Source organism: Haliotis cracherodii, unplaced genomic scaffold, assembly GCF_022045235.1.
Source record: "Haliotis cracherodii isolate W230 unplaced genomic scaffold, xgHalCrac1.p SCAF_23, whole genome shotgun sequence".
Classification (NCBI taxonomy): domain Eukaryota; kingdom Metazoa; phylum Mollusca; class Gastropoda; order Lepetellida; family Haliotidae; genus Haliotis; species Haliotis cracherodii.
Window position 1 is genome coordinate 1,931,503 of NW_027266279.1, and position 19,344 is coordinate 1,950,846.

Genomic DNA, 19,344 nt, shown 5'->3' on the forward strand with positions numbered 1-19,344 from the left:
ATGGTGAGTAAACACAGGTATCAGTCAAGCTCATGCCCTGGCACCTCCCTGGTACCTTGATAAAATACCCTGTGTGTAGAGGTTGGAAAATATCCAGCCTCACCAAAAAACAAGTCTTGAGAAAGATGGGTAATCTTTTAATTTTTAATTTATTCATATTTGGTAATGATACATAAATATTCTTACTGTGTTAACATGTTCTATACCTGCATAACAGCAATTTAGGATAACATATCTAAAGCCAATGTCAATACAAAACATTTTTTCAAAGTAGGCAAGAAAATATCACAATCAGTTACTTCTTGAAAAGTAAGCTTCTTATTTACATTAAAAAAATATATATCTCACCAAACATTTTGTTTCATTCAACATATTTTCCTTTTACTCTGAAACCATATTCAACTTGGGTGAAGATATTTTCTAACCCTAAAGCAAATTTCATTTCACAGAATACCCTATTGATATTATGTATCATGTTATATCGGAATACATTGACACATTTACTGTTAGTGTTGTCTTGTGCATTTTAATATGTTTAAAAATAGTTTTAAAAGATGTGTTCCAGTTGAGGATCAAAGACCCCAATTTATACAATTTAAATAAAGGAATGGACTAACTAAATATACTTCTGAATTAATAACACTTAATTTCTAATCAAAAATATATATTTTTAAAGACTGTATGCTTCAAATTTACTCCTTATGGCAAACAATTAAAAAATACACCTAACATGGGGACTATTGGTGCACATACACAACTTCTCAAAGAAGATAGGATGAAATCAAGGGGCCAAAAAATAATAAAATAGAAAAAATGAAACAACTAATAATCATAAATTAGTCACTATTTTTGGGAAGTCGGAAATGCTAACAGTCCTTCAGCCAATCAGATCTAGCGATACCGTACATGGACATGTCTCAAATATTGCAGCCAAACAAAACTGGTGATATCAGAATGTGCATGCACTCTCAAGAGACATCTCAGCCAATCACAGGGAGTGTTACATCAGCAGCAAGTGAGTTCTTAAAGCAATGTCAGCAATATTTAGTGCTACATCAACAGTGGGCACATCTCCTTTAATATCAGCAGCAGGTAAGGAAGTCTGGGTAAGCCCCAAACTTCTAATATTCCAGGCTATTTCACAATGTGGGATGTTAATCTTGTCATATAGACCAAACATTGGAACTTTCAACAGATGTAACAACCTGCTAATTCCAAATTTAGATGTACTTAGTGAAACCCTTTTAATCTGGCCAGAATTCCAGTTTAATTGCAAACACACAGAGTAGTGTCCCTTTGCAGGTGTATGAATCAAGCTCCTCACAGCGATATCCTGTTCGCGGAGCTCTTTATACTATCACTGCCACCAGTAAAAACTCCCCACAGTGATGATCACAACCATGCTCGCAGCCAATTGACCATTATGTTTACAAACAAGTGACGACTGTCCTGACGCCAAATACAATAACCCCTGCTAAATAACTTTCCTATTCGTCAATTTGAATTTCTATTTCATTAAAACTATCATGTTATTGATATAGTAAGAATGTAAGGGAGAAGTTGGTTGATTTTCCGTTAGTCTGCACTCTCGAACCAATCTGATTATACAAACAACAAAGTAAATTCATCTGGAAAACATGGTCAGTCGTAAACCTTTTCAAAATGAATTATGATGGCATTCCCAAACACATGAACAAAAGTATGAATGTTACTACATTTGGGGTTAGAGGGCAGATTTCAAGATTCTTGTAGCAGCGACGTTACAGAGTGTAACGAAGGTGTCACGCGCTGGGAAGGAGCTTGCCTCCAACGGGCTATCGCTGTGAGGAGCTTGGTGTATGAATGTTCTCAAAGGAAATGACCACCAAGATGGCGTTTTGGGATTAAGGTAGTCCTGACTATCAGAGTTTCACTGAATAAACACACAGCCTGTTAAACACCACAATAATCATACACAATTCATAATAATGATATATGTGTTTAACAATGTATTTGTAAGTACTATGTGTCCGGTTATAGGTGATGATTGCTTTTTCAATATGATCAAACATGGCAAAATAATACTACCTTAACTGCAGACCTTGGATTTCAAAAACATTTCTTTGGCTTGAACTAATAACTCATGTTTATATAAATAAATCAACACATTGCCTGAAACAAAAAACTTGAAACAATTCATATATCAACAGCAAAACCTGAATCACACTGTCTGAAACATTTGATCGGAGGGATCATGAATTGCAATTCCATTCAAATCAGATATTTTACTCCATTTTAATGCCCCTTCTCATCAATGTCTGAAAAAATTTGAGTCTTGCTTGACAACAGTATAAGGATCTATACTGAAACGTTGCTTTTTACAGTATTAAAGAAGTTGTTATCCATAAAATTGTCTACCTTGTGAAAAAATTCCATCAGAGATTGTGTCAGGTGAAGCACATCTGACTTATGTATCTCATAAATGAATATAAACAGGCAGTTCCGCATGTTGAATAATAATGTCTGTGCTTTGTCATGGATATTTTACACCTTGTCCTTACAGTTAGGTTGACTCACAATAACAAAATTATGACATTTAGTTGCTGTTTTTTCATTTTCTTCCAAAAACAAAATATTATCAAAACTGCCTGTAAAGTGCTTTCCATGGCTGCCAGTTTGACAATGAAGGCAAATTGTCTTAGAAAGCTGACATCTCAAAACCAATGCTTCTTCATTTCCATTCCAAGGTCTCTGAAAATTCACCTGAAGCAACCGTTGAGGGTTTGTCACATCTTGACATCAGGATAACAAATGGAGTAAAAGACCAAACAGTAACACTGACACAAACTACCCCAAGAAAACCCCAGCAGATTTGCCATTCAAGTTTAACAAATATACACACTTCAAATAGGTCTTGGCATGATTTGCCAATATGCAGGAAAGAGTATCCATTTGGCCAAAGGAAAAAATAAACATTGAAATGGTTTTAGCATACTTTTGCGAAACAAATTAAAAGTATGCATAAAATTGTATAACAGCATAAAAAGAGGTACGATAAAGCTTGGCCCACTAGCTTCAAATTAGTTTTACACTCGGTACCCTGTCATAGAAGCAGATTTGCAGAACACATTACAAACAAGTTCATGGTTCTGGTTCAACTTTTGGAAATGTAACAGGCTTATACCGGAGACAATCAGAAAATTATTTTACAATATTCAAATGAGATCTTTATCTGTTGACACCTCATCATAAAATAATAATATATATTCATATCGTGTTCATATGCTCTTCAAGTTAAGGCCAGGCAAATTTATATTCTTGTTTTTCAGGTTTCATTTTAAAGTGAAAAGAATATTTTTTCTAAAACATTTATTTCACAATATATTTGTAGGAAATTAATCTCAAATTACCCTGAAATCCATTTCTTGGTTTCTGTTTTTGCTCCAAACTCTTTGAAATACTGACCAAGAAAATCTGTGAAACAAATATTTGTCTCACCTAAATGACTAAATTCAGAGCAGTATGTTGTGAATATATTCAGTCTCCATGGAAACATTTTTACATTAAGTGTTAGTGGATCCTTGTAAAATAATCCATGAAAACATGTAGGCCATACAATAAAAAATATTAAAAGTTGAAATGAAAATGAGCAGTGTGAAATGTGAGTTAATGAGATTCTAGACATATTATACACGGACATGGAACAGAGCTTGAGCTTGTTAAATTAACACAAAATAAGAAAAAGAAGAACATGTCATGTCATTGTATCCAGTAAGTAATGTTTCACACACACACATGGGAAATGACATCAAATCTGGGATGAGGTAGGACAAGAACCAATTTTAGCCAACTGGAAACATTTGAAATATGTAGGCCCAAAAGTTATCAGACATGTTCTTCGTAGCCTTTTTAGCATTCTTACACTGTCAAGGTCAGGACTTCTCACATGATATAAAGTTCATATTGATAGTGTTTGTAGTTACATTTTGAGTGATTATTTGTTGAGTGAGACTAATTTGTTGGTTTGTTAAATGGATGAAGTGAAAAATCCCTAAAGCCTTTTCAAAGAAAATAAGCTTAATTTTTGTTAAAGGAAATGTTTTACAGGAAACTAACCTGATATCAACACTGACAAAAAATATTATTATTTTGCCTCCTTCCCGTTGACATATTTCATAAGACAATTGTGAAATAAGAAATAAACAATGAAACTAGTTCTGACCTCATTTATACAAAAGTATTCGATGTTGGCCCAAGAAAAGTAAATGTGTAAAGTTGAAATGGTGTGATGAATATGGCTGATAGGTCGTTGTCAGCACAGGTACGATAGATATCTACCCCAAATACGTTTCTGTATACAGCAATGTTCCCTAGCTAAATTAAGAATACGGAAAGGTATCCTAGGTCCATTCTGCTGAATGTATATGTTCCTTGGCCGCTTACGTATACGGTATATCCTGGACGCCAAACCACTGTAAAATTTAACATGGCAGTACACGTATATTTTTCTCTTGGTATTTCCTTGCCCTAAATGTATCGGAACTGTGAAACTGTTGTATGAAGTGCATAACAGTCTGCTACATAACAAACGAGCAAACACAGTGACATACGTATAATACTCTGATATTCCAGGATGCACAGCCTTCTAGCATGCATTCGTCTTCAGCATGAATCTGTTTCGATTTTGGGTTGAGGACTTGTCCCCTGTTTTGGGTACCGGATATCTTTCTGTATTCTAATTTTGGCTAGAGTACATTTCTGAAATTAGAAACGTACCTGGGGATCGTATCTGTAGCACCTGACAACCCGTTCAGCATTTATATGTTCATATGTCTCATAGTCTACTCATGAGTGAGGAGAGTAGTTGAAAAGAATCTTAACATCAATCAATGAATATTTAACATTTTCAGTCAGTTCTACAACACAACAGATTTAAGATATTCCTCAATACTGAGAAGAGCTAGAATGTCAGTGGTATACATACACTCTTAAGAGGACGAGGAGTATGGTGTGAGTTGTGTCCCCTTGACTGCAATATTGAGTAAAAACTGAACTGGGTATAAATTTGGAAAGTGATTCATGTTACACAATAGACAGGATGGTGAAGGAGATAGATATGACATAGTTACACATTTTAAGGTTCCTAAGAACTAAACTGGCCTTCATTCTAAAAAAACATACCAGTTCTTGCTTATTGTGAAATAAGCTTCATCACATTCAGTTGTATAAGTTTCATATTTGTCATCCAAATACAGCAAAATAAATAACAAATGTCTAATTTTGGAGCAATAAATGTAATAATTTCTGCATTTGACATCCTTTAGAAGAGACAGACAGTCAGCATATTATGAAGTCTATTTCACGGTATGGCTGTACAACATCAATATCACACGTAGGACATATTATGTACAATAAATATATTCCGTCATCGGGGTCATGGTATATTATGATATAATAAAGAGTAGTATATACTGAACAAGATATGTCAGGGATTATGAGTATTTTTGTGGACACTCTTTTGTGTGGTGAAGACTGAGCTCACAATTTCCAAATAACCTCCCGGAAAATATTCTTGATCCCTAACCCTTGATCCTTGAGACCATATGATAGATTATAATATCATATGGTCTCTGCCCTAACGTATCTAGTTACCCTTTTCGAAGCAACATTGTACATAATATATTACACAATTCAAAATATATTGGATATATGATGATTCCATATGTAAGAAAATATGTTAAATATGTATACTAATCAGAGCATGGCCTCAATATGTCATACTGAATAAGTCACTGCATATGTATATGCTGCAACCTGATTGGTTGGAAAGTAGTAGAATTAAATGGGCCTTGATGTCCAGATATCAAAGATCAGAATTCCAATATTTTTCAAGTTACATATTTTTTTCTTTTCTAAGTGGCAATATGTGTTTGTTGTATTTGTTGTATGCCAACAAGTATTGATTTTTGAAAACATTTTCTCAGCTTGTCACATGGAAGCGGATGAAGTTTTTATTTCCTATTACAAAAATATTAAAAAAGCAACAGTAAGATTTCTTGATTCAAATTTTACAGATATGCCAGTCCAATTATAACTGAAATAATAACAGCAATGTTTCTTCACTTAGTCTGACTAATTTAGGTAATGAAAAATGTATGTTCAAAGTTGGCCATTGGAAACGTAGACGTAGTAATTATAACAAAAGGCCTGAGGATTCAACAATATCTGGAAGTGTGCCCCACTGTGACCATAACAGTACTGTTAGCATTGGTTAGTTTATCTAATTTATAGGTTAGTTTACATTTACAAATATACACAACACAAAATATATATATTTTTTCCATATAAGTAACATTTGCATGTAGAAGTTCCCATCGTGTTGTGCGTGCTTCGGTCTTGCTATCAACATGACCTTGACCTCTATATCCTGGTGATGGAGGCTGTATGGGACACAACTGTGAAAGCGTTGGGGTCGGCCGGTACAATCTGCGGCTGCAATGTCCTCGTTCCTAAAACACGCTGACGATGTCTGTCTTCCGCTCTCATCTTCTTTTCCAACTTTTTCGCTTCTTTTAGTTTCCGTGACGACAACCGAACGGGCTGCAACAGACAATAGTGATGAATTTGATCAATTCATGTCAGGAATATATATACTCAAGGCATTAGTTACTCAAATAACAGGAATAGACACTCATATATTCTGTGGGGGGCAGGTGGTGTTCATATGTTGTTTAATGCCGCATTCATCAATATTCCAACAACATGCCAACACAAGCAAAGGGGTTGAAACATCGCTATTATTTCCAGCCTCACCCACCCTACCCTCGGTCCTGATGCTGACCGCCTGAGTGGTCTTGAGGTAGAGCATCAGCCCAGAGAGTGTCATACCAAAGTATGTAAAAAGACGGTACTTGTTGTTGCCCTGTCTGGTGCTCGGCATTAAGGGGCTAAAACAAGGACTGGTCGGCTCAGAGTCAGCATACTGTGTCTGAGTGGGGTATTAATGTTAAACTGTGGCATGGTATCTCAGTGGGCTAGCAATATAAATCGGCATCATTCCAGACTAGTACAAGCATGCGATAATCTTGGATGCGACATTAAACCCAATTTCACCTCACCCCACCTTATCATGCTAATCCATACAGAAAGAGTGTTGAATGTGGTCGTAGCTGATACAGGTAAATGAAACAATCTAGAGTGGACGACAAGGGTATCCGGTACCCTAATTTACAAGACAAGCTTGCCGTGATCAATTACTGCAGTGTATGTCAGACAGACAATTCTTATATCATTAAACAACACACCCACCCACCCCTCTCCCATATGATGTTTCAGATATGCAAACTGTAACCAACCCACACACTTATTTTTAGAACTGCAGAAGGAAATTTACATTCAAACAGCTTTGTAAAATCTTTACAAAGTCTATGGGGACATTCAGCCCAAATTAAACCCATTTTACTTTGATTTGCCCATTAAAACAGGTTGCTGACTTTTTAATAATTTGATAAGCAATAAGGAATAAGAAATCTTTACTTCTGTCTTTACGCATCATGGGAAATTTGATTGTGATCAAATGTTGTGTTCAGATGCAACGCCACTGTATTGTAAATGTACACCTCAGTGACAGCTGCATTCGAATCATCCCTTACTGATGTAGGAAGAATTTTCAGTTCTGTGTTTTAGTACTATGCTGGTGTCTGAACCTCAGTTGGACACTGGTCAATATCACCAAACAGAGCTGCGTTGGGCTTCCAACCAACAACAATCTGTCACATTCTATAACTGATATATATATATATATATTGTTCAAAGAGATGTTTTATCCAATTCACTCATTTCTGAATCCTACCTGTGTTGGTATGGCAATCAGCTTTGGCCGAGCACCGCCACGATCGCTGTTGAGGGATCCGTATCCAGAGCTGCCGCCAAGACTGTCGTCCCGAAAGTGGACACGTTGACCCTTCCTGCTGGATGTGGAGTTGGAGATGCTGGTGGCGCCGAACACTCGCAATCCGGTGCCACTGTCTGACCAGATCCCACTGTCTGTTGATGTGCGCTGAGATGACATGGAATCGGTGTCTTCTGCCGATGAGGTTGAATCTGTGTCGAAGTATTTGTCATACAATGGATGGTGTTATCAAGATCTAGCAGAACTACTTTAAATATGCTTCATACGTGAAGCAATGACTACTTGCTCAAACACGAGTCATCAGAAGATGACAAGAGCAAAAGGGACCACTACCGCCCCTGGAAAATACATGTACCAAGTTCAGATGAAAAATCGTTCACGGTTTTCAAGTCATGCTCAGGAAACGAAAACGGACAGACCAGATGACAATATCCCCCCGCATCTTTTGTCAGGAGGAAGAAAATGAGTTTCCAACATTAAATATTCCCCAAAATGTGAGTGTTTATGATTACAAACAGGGCAGTACTCATTTGTCACTATTTTGAGAATTTGGGAATTTCACTTGGACTTTATAAATGTGGTTTCTCAAGTTACCGGTACTTTATTGAATGAAAATATGACTTTATGTCAATTACGTGATGGAGAAATCACACAAATCTGTTATTCTGGGAGTTGCTTCTAGTGAGTTGCTTCTCTCTGACTTAAACCATATCATGGTCAAAAAATACTTTTCTGTAATTTTGCATAATGACCTACAGTTGAGTCAGTTTTACTTGTTTATAATGCATGTTCAGAACGGCCAGTGAATTCTTGGCTCGGAATCACTGCAAGAACAATAGCATGACGTCATCATAATGGGTTACTATTCACTTACGGTCTTTGTCTGTGAGCTCCATCACCTGCATAAGGTGAGCTATGGCTGCGTCTGCATCGTAGCTGCAGTCTACCAGCGTCTCGCGAATCATGGTCAGGTCCTGAAGCCAACATCAGTAAGTCATGAACAGTTTTTGTTTGATTGTTTGTTTGTTGTTTAACGCCACACTCAGCAATATTCCAGCTATATAACGGGGATCTGGACCAGACAATCCAGTGATTGACATCATGAGCATCAATCCCCTCAATTGGGATCGATAACATGCATCAACCAAGACAGCGAGCCTGACCATCCGATCCCGTTAGTCGCCTTTTACGACAAGCATAGTCGCCTTTTACAGCAAGCATGGGTTGCTATTCTACCCCGGAGCTTCACAGGTCTCATGAACAGTAACACACTGCATGTGAAAGTCCATAGGCTATAGGTGTGTTACCTGTGAAGATCCGGGTTAGAATTGGTCTTCAGCAACCCATGCCTGTCATAAAATGCGACTAACAGCATTGGGTGGTGAGGCTCGCTGACTTTGTTGATGCATGTCATTGATCCCAATTGTGTGTAATGATCGATGCTCATGATATCAATTACTGGATTGTCAGGTCCAGACATTATTTCCAGACTGCCGTCATACAGCTGGAATATTGCTGAGAGTGGCGTTAAGCAACAAACAAATGTTTGTCACAATACAGATCTTGATGACTGATCATATCATCTTGTCTGGGCGCGGCTATTTAGTTTGAAGCAAATGCAAGTGATATGAGATGTGGAATCTGATTGGTCAATAGGATGGACATGGTAATAGCCACTGGTGGCGCTACGATCAAGCCCATATATTCCATCCCAGTTCAGGAAAGGGTGGAAACTAGACATTTATAATCAGATAATCCCTGGCCTTGAGAAGATGTGCAATCTCGTAAAAATGAAATCCTCTACTTTTCTGCGTTAGTACACATAATGACATCATGGTGGAAAATTGGTGACGGGTATTTATCATTTTAGATTGGAGACATGCTAGGCTGAATAAAGGTTAGGCCAGTCCAAATTCAAGATTGAGAATATGGTTACTACTGGCACAGACATTGATAGACCTGAGGGGTAAATATCAGCTTCTGACAATACATTGTACCAAGATGTGTGTGAGGGGTAAATATCAGCTTCTGACAATACATTGTACCTAGATGTGTGTGAGGGGTAAATATCAGCTTCTGACAATACATTGTACCAAGATGTGTGTGAGGGGTAATTATCAGCTTCTGACAATACATTGTACCAAGATGTGTGTGAGGGGTAATTATCAGCTTCTGACAATACATTGTACCAAGATGTGTGTGAGGGGTAATTATCAGCTTCTGACAATACATTGTACGTAGATGTGTGTGAGGGGTAAATATCAGCTTCTGACAATACATTGTACCTAGATGTGTGTGAGGGGTAAATATCAGCTTCTGACAATACATTGTACCAAGATGTGTGTGAGGGGTAAATATCAGCTTCTGACAATACATTGTACCTAGATGTGTGTGTAGAATGTCCTCTACGTACCTGACACTTTGTGGCTGCTACAACCTCATCTTCGATGGCCTGACACCCACGGATGGCTCGCACGTATCCTTCACTATCTTTGTGGGTCTCTGTGTAGCCGTTCATCCAGCTGGGAGGGCTCACCTTGTCGGACTCGTCCTGGACACAAACCAATAGTTACTCATCAGAAGTCAGTTACCATGGTTACTGTATCTTATTGGATTGTTTATTTATTGTTTAATGATACACTCAGAAACAAGGCAAAAAGTAAGCAGGACTCACTAATACCCCGACGTCGGCTGAAGAACAATTTTGATATTTGAGATACAGACAAACCTCGTTATCTCAAACTCTGTTATCTCAAATGTACCGACATCTCAAACCTACTGTTAGGTCCTCACCGCCTCACTATATTAATACTGCAGATATAAATTTCCCTGCTTATCTCGAATTCAAGATGAAAATACCTAACCCTATCTCGAACTTTGGACTCGGTCGCATCTTTGAAGTTGGCAGTTTTGAAAAGCGCAAGTGTATCTGAAACCTTTCCTCACAGAGTACATCGCAGTAAAAGAACAGTCCAATTTAAACCAATTACTCAACCAACAATGTACTTATCTTTTAATTCAATATAATGGTAATCGTTATTAAAAAACAAAACATCGAAAGTAGACATGAATAAAAACATGGCACCTGGTTACAGAAAAAAGTGCTCATCAAAGTCAGATTAAAGGAATCGAAGCCGTGTCGCACTTCTCACTCTAGGAGATAGGAGAATTGAGGTTGAGCTTGAGGCGAGAGTGGCACTTTTTTGTTTTTTTAATCAAGTGGACAGACTAAAAAGAGACTGCTGCTATGCCTAAGGTACATGCACAATGTACATAATTTGTCACAGTCACTTTGCCTGCGAAAAACATTTTATTTTGTCACCGCATGCATTTGATGTGTCCTTAATTTCTTGTGTATGCAAAGTATTCCTATGAATCTATAATACTGTTCTTACTTGATCTGTCTGTCTGTCTGGATATTTATGACTTGTTATTTTGAATCTCTGAATATCTCAAAGCTAAAAGACTGCCCCTATTCTAACATAGGTCCGGGGTGCAGGCAGGCAATAGAGTGATGGCGACTTTGCTAACCCAGGTCCCAATGGGGGCAGGCAATAGAGTGATGGGGACCTATTCTAACCCAGGTCCCAATGGGGGCAGGCAATAGAGTGATGGGGACTATTCTAACCCAGGTTCCAATGGGGGCAGGCAATAGAGTGATGGGGACCTATTCTAACCCAGGTTCCAATGGGGGCAGGCAATAGAGTGATGGGGACCTATTCTAACCCAGGTCCCAATGGGGGCAGGCAATAGAGTGATGGGGACTATTCTAACCCAGGTCCCAATGGGGGCAGGCAATAGAGTGATGGGGACCTATTCTAACCCAGGTTCCAATGGGGGCAGGCAATAGAGTGATGGGGACCTATTCTAACCCAGGTCCCAACAGGGTTCACCGTACTGCAAGAGGGACATCATACCTGTGTGACAGCTGAGAGGATTTTCTGCATCAAGATTTAATGACCAAAAAAATGACTTCATTTTATTCTTTCAACATGCTCAAATTTACAAGAAATTCCATCAGTGGCCTTTGTGTTGCTATTCTGGAATATCAAGATACATTTCAAATCGTGACCAGTGTGTTAAGATTGGGATGGTATTGTGTCGCAATGTCTATCATATCTTGTCAAGTGTGTTGAGATGTATCGTATCGTGACAAGTCTGTAAGATATGGATTGTATCATGAGCAGTGTGTCGAGAAATAGATCGTATCATGAGCAGTGTGTCGAGAAATAGATCATATCATGAGCAGTGTGTCGAGAAATAGATCGTATCATGAGCAGTGTGGCGAGAAGCGAGAAATAGATCGTATCATGGCCAGTGAGTCGAGAAATAGATTGTATCGTGGCTAGTGTATCAAGGTATGTATCATCCAGTTTCGCTTCCAATGTGCAGTGGATGCTGTCATGGTTGGGGGAGCAGCACAGGAAGATATGGCGTCTTGGACAGCAAGGATTGGACTGTTGAGGAGGAGTACCTGTATTCTGATGTTGGCAGGTGACTCCGTATTGTCGTGGAGCTTCCTGACACTGGAGTAGTGGTCGCCGTTGTGGTAAGAGATGTGGAGCTGCCTGGCATTGCTGTTGGCAGAGCCGGTGATCTGTAGGACAAGCATATAGTGCCATTCACTCAACATGCACAGTAGCTAGGATTTGACGTAAATGAGCATCCTCTGTATCTCCAGGACTCGCATTCCCCTAAACGTACACTCACCCCTGGACCCATTCTGGATCGCATATGAACAGTATGACCTAATTAACATCAATTCATTTTCGGATGCAACACCATGAATAGTGCTACAAAACATGATACATGTCTGAAATAGTTTCTGCTAAAGTATTCCTAACCCGAAGTCATAAATAAAACTCATACACATACATAGATTATTTTGACACAGAAGCATACTATAATCTGAACTAGGTATTTTATTCTTCGATGAGGAGAAGAATAGGTCTTATTTTGACACAGAAGCATACTATAATCTGAACTAGGTATTTTATTCTTCGATGAGGAGAAGAATACGTCTTCAGCAACCCATGCTTGTCGTAAAAGGCGACTACGCTTGTCCTAAGAGGCGACGAACAGGATGGGGTGGTCAGGCTTGCGGACTTGGTTGAAGCATCTCATCAATCCCAATTGCGTGGATCGATGCTCATGTTATCAATTACTGGACTGTCTGGTCCAAACTCGATTATTTATAGACCGCCGCTGTATAGCTGGAATATTGCTGAGTGCGGCATTAAACAACAAACCAACCTTAAATTGTCCACAGTGTTCATCCAAATTATTATTACTTTTCCTACCATGCCTACACCACTGTACACAAGATATAATTTTCCAGAGGTGTTTTAAATATTTTGAACACTTGTGACCAACCTATTTGGCTGTAACTCACATTCTGTCCAACTTCTATTTCTATTCTCATACTCCTGTACCAAACTCATGTTCGACACCTCGTGTACGACACCTCACTTACATCTTGACATTGTTTTCTGTAGATTAGCATGTAGATTTAACAAGGGAAACTTATTAGTCTCAGGCTTTGAACCAAGTGGTTTAATTAGGAAAGTGGCTGACAAAGAAAGATTGGTTACAATGACTGATTTCACTGTGAAACACTGTTTAGCTTGTCTAAAGATTTTCTATTATTTAAATTTATTGATGAAATATTGCGGACGGTGGCACAAAACAACATTACTTGTTACTTTAACTAGTTAACTGTATATTCATGACATTATCTGACAACAAACACTCACCATGAGGTGCTTGGCATCCAGCTGGTGTATCACGATGTTCACTTGATGCAGTCTGGCAAAGGAGACAATTGCATCATTTCCGGCATAGACTCCAAGTTTCTTGAGGTTTTGTACTGAAAACACACAAGTCAAAATAGTCACTGCATGTTACAAAGAAAAGCTGAAACACATTATACTAGCTGGTGTCAAAACATCATGATGTGGGCAACATGGTCAAAGGGAGGTAACTCTGTCTGGCCAAGCTCACATATCAAATGACCAGTGCCCCTTTAAGCAAGATGAAACTGAAACCAATGTACCTCTGCAATCGAATAAGATATATAGATAATGTTTGATAACATGCGCTCTAACATGAAATCCATAAGAAAGTAAACATGTTAAAATGTGAAAACAATGAATTATGTCAGAATCAAGCGATATTGATACAAGCGATACAATAGGAATTGCAAATTACAGTTTTCTTCCTGGCTATGCATATCAGTCCAGTATTATTATCAATCTGCTAATGATGACATACCCAGACACACCGTACTTGCCACTGAAAAAACAGTTAAGTCTCGCCATTTATTGCAGAATTAAAGTGTGTTTCCAGACAAATGATGTTGGTTAATAAATAAAATTTCCACTGGCTGAATCTGGGATTCCAGTCAAAATCAGCAGATCCTTGCTTGGCCAAGGGACACAACTCAGCACAGCAACAGAAAACTTACTGTGAGTATCAAATGGAATGTCATCCTCCATGAAGGGTTCAAAGTCGTCTCGGTGTTCAGCCATGTAGCGGACGACATCCTGACGATGACGGAAGTGGTTGCGACAATGACCTTCCAACTGATCCCCAAGGGCACGAAACAAACAGTTTCTGAAAACAAATAGATATTTTTTATAAACATGCAGCTTGTTCCCTATGTGTTGTTATGCACAGCTATAAATAGAGCACCCATTTTACTGTGGAGGACATGAAAGAGTGAGTGAGGTTTTATGCCGTTTTAGCAATATTCCAGCAATATCACGGCGGGGTACACCAGAAATTGGCTTCACACATTGCACCAAAGTCGGGAATCAAACCCGGGTCTTCGGCGTGATGAGCGAACGCTTTAACCACTAGGCTACCCGACCACCCCGTGGAGGACATGAAGTGGGATGACCAATCATGCTGATTCTGCTTTATTTGTGTGTGTGGCTGCTTGCTCTAGTCTGCACTAATCCCGGTTTTGTAGTACTAGTCCACTGCTAGTCCACAGTTTGACAATGATGCACCACTCAGACACATTACACTAACTCTAAGCCAACCAGTCCTTGCAGTCCTTGCTTTCAGCCCTAATGCCCAGGCGAGGTTACATGTTACAAATACCATCTGATAAATATCCTTTGGTAGGACACATTTACCGCCCAGTCTAAATTAGAGGGAGGTTTCTTAATGTTTCCACTTCATTTCTTTACCACCTTGATTCGGAAATTTGTATCTTAAACATGAGAAACGATAACCGCCACAGAATACAAATAAACCCTTGTTAGTACATCCTTTGGAGTATAGATGCTGCAACGCTAAACGATCATGTGTAAAATATCCACAATAATATAACAGTATGGCTTAATGTTTTTGCATTTGGAACTACCCAACAATATTCGTATAAAGTGGATATCTGGCAACACAGGGCAAAGAATTGTGCACAGTACCCATTTTGTAGTTGTATTAAAAAGCTTAATAATTAATTGTGCAAAAGAGAAAATGTAAAAATATATTAACCATGTTAACTGTGGTAATAATCGTCATAGAAGTTGCCTTTCTAAGACATGTCCAAATATTGTTTTATTTGTGTTAGGATTATAGTAAACAATTAAACATATCAAGGTTGTCTTTTTAGGAAAATGACCCAAATTCACCCAATGACTTATCGGCATCCTGCTTCCTGGCATAAAGTGGAAACCATTGAGCAACATGAGAAATGTTAAATTGGTCTGGTCAAATATATGAATTGCAAAGTGGAATGTCACCATTATCACATGACACGTATCCTCAGTACCATGAGTACCTTCTCCTCCATCTCTTACCTTGTCACAGCCATTACTTCAACATGACACCCCTCAGTACCTTCCCCTCCATCCCTGACCTTGTCACAGCCATTACTTCAACATGACACCCCTCCATACCTTAACCTCCATCCCTGACTTTGTCACAGCCATTACTTCAACAAGACATCCCTCAGTACCCTCCATCCCTGACCTTGTCACAGCCATTACTTCAACATGACACCCCTCCATACCCTCCCCTCCATCCCTGACCTTGTCACAGCCATTACTTCAACATGACACCCCTCAGTACCTTCCCCTCCATGCCTGACCTTGTCACAGCCATTACATCAACATGACACCCCTCAGTACCTTCCCCACCATCCCTGACCTTGTCACAGCCATTACTTCAACATGACACCCCTCAGTACCTTCCCCTCCATGCCTGACCTTGTCACAGCCATTACATCAACATGACACCCCTCAGTACCTTCCCCACCATCCCTGACCTTGTCACAGCCATTACATCAACATGACACCCCTCAGTACCTTCCCCTCCATCCCTGACCTTGTCACAGCCATTACTTCAACATGACACCCCTCAGTACCTTCCCCTCCATGCCTGATCTTGTCACAGCCATTACTTCAACAGCAGAAACTTTCCACAAGATGCTACCCACAAAGTAGTTGTCATGGTACATCACAATCACACAAAAGACTCCAGCCATCCCTCTGAACTTGTGTACACACGCCTCTTACCATGCTTACCCTATCTTGGCAACATTGTAAAGCCACTAGGTCAGCTATTGATGACATTCCCACCAAGACTTGTTCCTCTCATCTTTAGGCATATGGCTTCCTTACAAAGATATTAATGTATTTTTTCCTACCCAAACACTGCCGTGAAATAGGCCATACAAACATCTTTAAGTGAAGCCTTATGCCAGTTATGTTCCACGGTTGCAATTTCCAAACTGAAACGGCATCAGTCCGGACTAGTACAAGAAGCCACACACACACACATGCATGCACGTTGCTATATAAACGGACGCTATATTGGATGCGACATTAAAACCCATTTCACCTCACCTCCAAACTGAAACAGATGTCAACCCAGAAATCGGTGCACACAGAACTACATTGTGAAGTCAGTACATGACCACATATGATCAATGAATAATGAATAAATAATATTGAAATACAGTAAAAGGATGACAATCAAATACAATACAAAAGGTCAAATAAGTGGCAGCAGCCGTATTCAAGCTATCATGGTAACAGGCTTATCATTAATATCCCTCAAATGTCCAGAATTTTGTCCGTCTAATATCTTGAAACAGACCTGAATGAATCCAAACAGTGTTTGAAGTTGACAGGAAGTTGTGTTAAATTGAATTTTAAGGCTTTTTCACGGCAGATTCAAATCAACGTCCCATGCTATCGGGGTACAATGACCACTCAATCCCCATTTTAGTTGGCTCTGACAACAAACATGAAGTACTGGTGACCTATTGTGGAAACCTCACAAAGGCTCAAAACATTTAAATTTAAAAAGCTGTGTAGCAGCGTGTTCAGACAAACACTTAGTCCTAGGAATAAAGTTATCTTATTTAAAAATATATATCTTCAAAATAAACAATAATCATATTTCCATATAATCCTAATGGCGCCAAGAACAAGGTTTAATTTCTGGAGCTGAGGCAATCTAGACTTCCTTTCTTAATTTATCATCTCAGGTCTGGGAAACAGAATAAAGCATGCTTTCTTTTGGCATGATTGGTAAACTAAAACATTTTACTCTATATGAACGTAACAAGGACTTACATGTAAAGGATCAAAATTCAAATGAAGTTTGCGACCCTGAATCGACTTCAACTTCAAATTTCTTCATCAATGCAAAACCAAAAGAAAACTAAATCTAATTTTGCTGGGCTAACTGTAAACACTCTACACTGGTCTTTCTTGTCACATTGCTGTTGTCTCTCCAACCATTGAAGCATTCACCATATTATCAATGCATATGAATTACGTATATGCATGTATATATTACTGATCCATTGAACAGGGTTTAATCATGGTAACATGAAAGTAGCACTATGAAAATTTAAGGAGACCCAAAGGGGAAAACATTATTATGATTATTTTGTCCAAAATTGGGATTTATTTAAAGTACATATTTTCATAAATTGAGTTGTCTAATGAGATTGCAATAATATAAAACAAACATTAAGACCTGTTCCTATTTATTAATCTTGTTATAAGTGAACACAGGTTGCATCTTCAAAGCCATAAAATTAGTTTATATATATCATTCTATATCATGTATCTAAATTAATACATTGTAACATGGGAAATATTTAGTTCTCAATCGGGAACTTTTTATTGACATTTTCTGCAAACATGGGGCTGAATATCGGCCTCTGAGGAGATTTAGATAAATCCCTGGAAATGTAATATTAATAATATTAAGTGACAAGGGGCTGTTCAGTGAACCTGTTTATGAATTCCATGCCGTCTGTGGTATGCAAAACTACAAGGAGCACAACATCGCCATTCTAAAACACGGAAGCATACTGGACCGTGCTCTATGCTTGTACTAAGAACACATATATGATATTGTCCTGCACATTGCTGAATTGGGTGCTGGCAGTTTGACTTTCAATGTTGGCAGGGTAATATATACATGTCATACATGTATATATATTTGACATGATGCCAAATGTCAGCTCAATGACCTTCAACAAGGTCAAGGCCATCACAACACGCTGACAGTGTAAAAAAATCATTAATGTCATGTGTTTGGCCTATTTGTGAATAGTTAATCCAATGTCAGAATTCCAAAGTTAATAATAATAATTTCAACTTGAGATAATATTTTCATACTTTAATAAAATACCGTAGAATAGATTCCCAGAGCCATTTTCCAAACAATGATTAAAAATCACCAACATGTCCCTATGTAAGTGCAATAATCACAGACGTGACATTAAACCCCATTTTACCTCACCTCACTCCTTTATGAACAAGAAATCATTGCATATAATTTATAATGTTATAAACCCATGTACTGACCATGCTGACTGGAAAATCCAATGACTGAAAATATGAGCGAAGACCTGAGATTCATAATATCACTTTCCTTGATACAATCTGTACAACATGTACAATATGTACAATTTGGTGAAAATATATGCAATCTGTGCCAAATACTTTTGTATTGACCAGCCTAAACTTGTATTTTGTCTTTACTTTCAGTAGACTATTTAACTTTTTACTAGACACGGGGTCTAGACTAATGGCTAAAATCAGACAGAATTTGTGAATACAACTCGAACTTGTGAAAACAACTCAAACTTGAACAGAAAGAAAAGATTTCTCTTTATGATCCAACAACGTTCATATGCATGTTGACTTCAAAATATGTTTGAATACCTGACGACATTTTGCTACACAGATAATATACAAACATGAACACGTGATGTTTGAAACAAATCACATCAATACTTAATGCAGTTAAAACCTTTCTAAATTTAGGATAACATTCTGATCTACTCAACCATAATTCCCATGTGCAACCATGTTCAGATCTGACATCATGTCAACCAGTGTAAGATTTGTTTCCAAACTTTACTGGCCGAGGAGGGCTTGTTAACAAAAAATGTTGCAAACCCCCATCATATTTTAATAGCC

The 19,344-nt window shown here is 38.4% G+C and overlaps 1 protein-coding gene across 2 annotated transcripts in view; it reads right to left on the reverse strand.

Annotated features, from left to right (window-relative positions):
- Window positions 1-149: 149 nt before the first annotated feature.
- LOC139471534 (OTU domain-containing protein 3-like) overlaps window positions 150-19,344 on the reverse strand; it is a 34,694-nt gene continuing 15,499 nt past the window's right edge. For both annotated transcript variants that reach the window (XM_071253910.1, XM_071253909.1), the window contains exons 3-9: window positions 14,355-14,503; window positions 13,645-13,757; window positions 12,366-12,488; window positions 10,305-10,442; window positions 8,766-8,865; window positions 7,832-8,082; window positions 150-6,579 (exon numbers count right to left, since the gene is read on the reverse strand). In XM_071253910.1, coding sequence (XP_071110011.1) covers window positions 6,400-6,579; window positions 7,832-8,082; window positions 8,766-8,865; window positions 10,305-10,442; window positions 12,366-12,488; window positions 13,645-13,757; window positions 14,355-14,503 — 1,054 coding nt within the window. In that variant the 3' untranslated portion in view covers window positions 150-6,399. The remainder of the gene's footprint in view (window positions 6,580-7,831; window positions 8,083-8,765; window positions 8,866-10,304; window positions 10,443-12,365; window positions 12,489-13,644; window positions 13,758-14,354; window positions 14,504-19,344) is intronic.